Below are 3,582 nucleotides of genomic sequence, written 5' to 3'. Positions count from 1 at the left end.
CAGAAATCGACCCAAGCCCCTATGCTCAATTAATATTTGACAAAGGAGGCAAGGACATACAATGGAGTCAAGACAGTCTCTTCAATAAATGGTGTTGGGAAAATTGGACAGATACATGCAAAAAAATGAAACTAGGCCATCAACTTACAACATAGACAAAAATAAACACAAAACAGATAAAAGGCTTAAATGTAAGTGGTGAAACCATAAAAATTGTAAAAGAAACCATAGGCAGCATAATCTCAGACATCTCTCATAGCAATATGTTTATGGATACATCTCCTGGGGCAAAGGAAACTAAACAGAAAATTAAAAAATGGGACTACGTCAAAATAAATGGCTTCTGCACAGCAAAAGAAACCATCAACAAAATGAAAAGGGAGCCGACTACATGGGAGAACATATTTGGCAATGATACATCTGATAAAGGGTTAATATCCGAAACATATAAGGAACTCATACAAGTTAACAGAAAGAAGACAAACCATCCAATTAAATAATGGGCAAAGGACCTAATAGACACTTCTCCAAAGTGGACCAGATGGCCAAGACATGAAAAAATGCTCACAGTCACTGATCATCAGAGAAATGCAAATTAAAACAACACTGAGTTATCGCCTCACACCTGTCAGAATGGCTATCATCAACAAATCAACAAATGACAAGTGCTGGCGAGGATGTGGAGAAAAGGGAACCCTAGTGCACTGCTGGTGGGAATGCAGACTGGTGCAGCCACTGTGGAAAACAGTATGGAGTTTCCTCAAAATATTAAATATGGGGGGAAAAATTAAATATGGAACTGCCATTTGACCCAGTGATCCCACTTCTAGGAATATATCCTAAGAAACCTGAAGCACCAATCAGAAAGAATGTATACACCCCTATGCTCCTAGCAGCACGATTTAAAATAGCTAAGATCTGGAAACAGCCCATGTGCCCATCAGTATATGAGTGGATAAAAAGCTGTGGTACATTTATACCATGGGTTGCTCTGCAGCAATAAAAAGAAGGATCTCTTACCCTTGGAGACAGCATGAAGGGGCCTGGAGAGTATCATGCTAAGTGAAATAAGTCAGTCAGAGAAAGACAAGTATCACATGATCTCACTCATATGTGGAATCTAACAAAATAAAATGATGAACAGAGTGGATCCAGACACATGGAAGCATAGACTGACAAACTTCAGAGGGAAGTTGAAGGTGTGTGGGGAGAGATTAACCAGGGAATTTATATGCATATATGCGTAGCCCAAGGACACAGACAATAGGGTGGTGAAGGCTTGGGTGGGAGCGGGCTATAAGTCAATGGGGGCGGGGGGGAATATATAATACTTTCTACAATAAAGATTAAAAAAAAAATTATGTGTAACTAAAAAAAAAGACAAACCCTCTCAGGTAAAAGCCAATAATGATTTTTGGAGTCTCAATGGTATGAAATAAATTCCTGTTCTTAAGAAAAAATAAAATAAAATCACATGGAAAAATAATAAAATAAAATATGAGCCCCACAAGGGCAGAAACTTTTACCTGTTTTGTTGAGTAAAATATTCCTAGTGTCAGATGCTCAATAAATATTTGTTAAGTGAATGGATAGTATTACTAACATTATATTGCATTTACTTATAAACCAACCACCTTCCTCAGTTTAGACCAAAGCTCCCCAAAGACAGAAAATGTATATTATTATCGGCCCTTAATAAATGTTGATTTAGTAAGTAATGGCCTTTGTAAAAACAAGGAGGTGAAAATGAGTTGGCTATATTTGGGGCACGATGATGAAGAATCAAAATAGATGAGAGTAAAATAACTGCAAAATGAGACATGGTAAAAAACAACAATATACACTTAGTTGTATAAAATGAATCCTATATGATGGGGAATGTGCTTGGAAGGTGCAAATTCCTTGCCCCCAAATAATAAATTCAATGTGAATGCTCAGTGGGGATCTACCCTCTGAAACCTCTAACCTGTGGGACTGTGGTCTCCAGGTTGTAGTGTTTATTTAGGAACTTCAGCAGCTTCTGTGAGGGTCGGTCAATGGCTAGTTGGTGTGGTTCAACTCGCTCCTTCTGCAGGGAACAGGAGACTCAAGGTAGGAGAAGGTGTGGGGAGAACATGCCAACAGAACTCTGGAGCCTGGGAAGGGAATTGGACATGGGGCCATTGGGGAAGGGGAGGCAGAGGCTCCAGTAGGGCTCCCAGCAAAGGGGTCTTTATTCCCCCTTCGGACAGTCGGGTGGAGAGAAGTGATACCTGCAACATATACTGGAAGAGTTCTCGCCCGTGGCCATGGCGTTGAAGTGTCTCGTGGATGTAAAAGTCCAGGATGCAAAGTGGTTCCACCTCATTGTGAGCCTCACGATCATCCTAAGAGGTAAAGAACAAGTATCTTTTCAGGACCAAGACATTGCTGCCACCTCCCACACTTCAGAACTGTTGTTTTCGGGAATCAAGGCATATGAACTCTCAGCCTCCAATAGCACTCACCAGTACAAAAAGTTTCTTGTAGCCAACTTTGAGGAAACCAATAATAGCTCCTTTTCCAGCCCTATGGGATGGGAGGATAATGAACAAACGAGTAGCAGCTCTCTGAGAGAGTCCACATGAAAGGGGCTGGGGAGGAAGGGTGCGCGATGGAAAGCGTGTGGCACTCACGGTCGAGCGGAGCTGTCTTTGAGCACATACATAACATGGCGGTTACTCTGCATCCTCGATGCACTGGTGATGGGTGCAGGAAGATGCTGGGCCTGCCAGGGAGACGACAGGCATTTTGCAAGTCCCTTCCAAAGGACCAGGCCTCCCTTATCTACTGTCCCCGGGCGTCCAGTACCTTGGCAGAAGCCTTGCCCAGTTCATCTACGATGGTCATAAGTTGCTGCTGCACATCAACACTATAGAGAGGACAGAGGGAGAGTCACTGCCGAGGGCTCTGACAGTCATTCCCAGGACCCTGGCCACAGCTCCCACCCAGGCTCAGCACTGGAGACCAGGACTTGACCTTGCTGCCTTCCAGTCTGACTTTCCCATCCCACCCTCTGGAACCTGCACTTCTGCCACACCCCCTCCTCCCCTGAGGTTGCTGTGGGGAAGCAGGGAGGGCGGGTCAACCACATCCTTTGGCCGAGGGGTGGAATGTCACAGATCCAAGTGCAGCTCAATCCCTCTAAGTGTAGGGCGAAAGGGCACCAACAGGTCGAGCCAGGACATCAAAAGGAGGGTCATCGTCAGTGAGAAGGGGGCGTGGTGCCGGGACCAGGTTTCTAGGGGAACCGGGAGAGCAGGGCCTCGGGGTGGGTTTGAGATGTCACCGGGCTGGCGTTGTGGTTCCGGGTCGGCGGGCCGGGGGCCGCAGGTGCTGGTCCAGCACCGTGATCCGCTCTGGGAGCAGCGCGTCCACATCAAACGGGAACTCCATGGCCCATTGTGCAGGGCCAACCCCGCCCGCGTAGCGTCACTTCCGTCCGGCCCCGACGCCCCGCCCCTTGGGGTCTATTTCCTTTGCTGGGAAGGGCCCGCAATCCCCGCCCCAGTAGCCCTCCTCTCCTCACCAGCCCAGGCCCACCCCGCGCCCGCCGGCCGCAGG

At 46.5% G+C, this 3,582-nt stretch overlaps 1 protein-coding gene across 13 annotated transcripts in view; it reads right to left on the bottom strand.

Annotated features, from left to right (window-relative positions):
- ATAT1 (alpha tubulin acetyltransferase 1) overlaps positions 1-3,567 on the bottom strand; it is a 28,226-nt gene extending 24,659 nt beyond the window's left edge. For 9 of the 13 annotated variants that reach the window (XM_014537250.1, XM_014537247.1, XM_005863255.2 and 6 more), the window contains exons 1-6: positions 3,308-3,567; positions 2,830-2,890; positions 2,655-2,746; positions 2,487-2,547; positions 2,253-2,366; positions 1,967-2,068 (exon numbers count right to left, since the gene is read on the bottom strand). In XM_014537250.1, the coding sequence (XP_014392736.1) occupies positions 1,967-2,068; positions 2,253-2,366; positions 2,487-2,547; positions 2,655-2,746; positions 2,830-2,890; positions 3,308-3,414 (537 nt within the window). In that variant the 5' untranslated portion in view covers positions 3,415-3,567. The remainder of the gene's footprint in view (positions 1-1,966; positions 2,069-2,252; positions 2,367-2,486; positions 2,548-2,654; positions 2,747-2,829; positions 2,891-3,307) is intronic. The other 4 variants (XM_014537251.1, XM_014537253.1, XM_005863258.2 and 1 more) reach the window with 3 other exon arrangements.
- Between the last annotated feature and the right edge of the window lie 15 nt (positions 3,568-3,582).

This window comes from Myotis brandtii, unplaced genomic scaffold (genome assembly GCF_000412655.1).
Source record: "Myotis brandtii unplaced genomic scaffold, ASM41265v1 scaffold1750, whole genome shotgun sequence".
Classification (NCBI taxonomy): domain Eukaryota; kingdom Metazoa; phylum Chordata; class Mammalia; order Chiroptera; family Vespertilionidae; genus Myotis; species Myotis brandtii.
The sequence above is the reverse complement of the archived record's forward strand: the minus strand, read 5'-3'. Positions and strand labels throughout refer to the sequence as shown.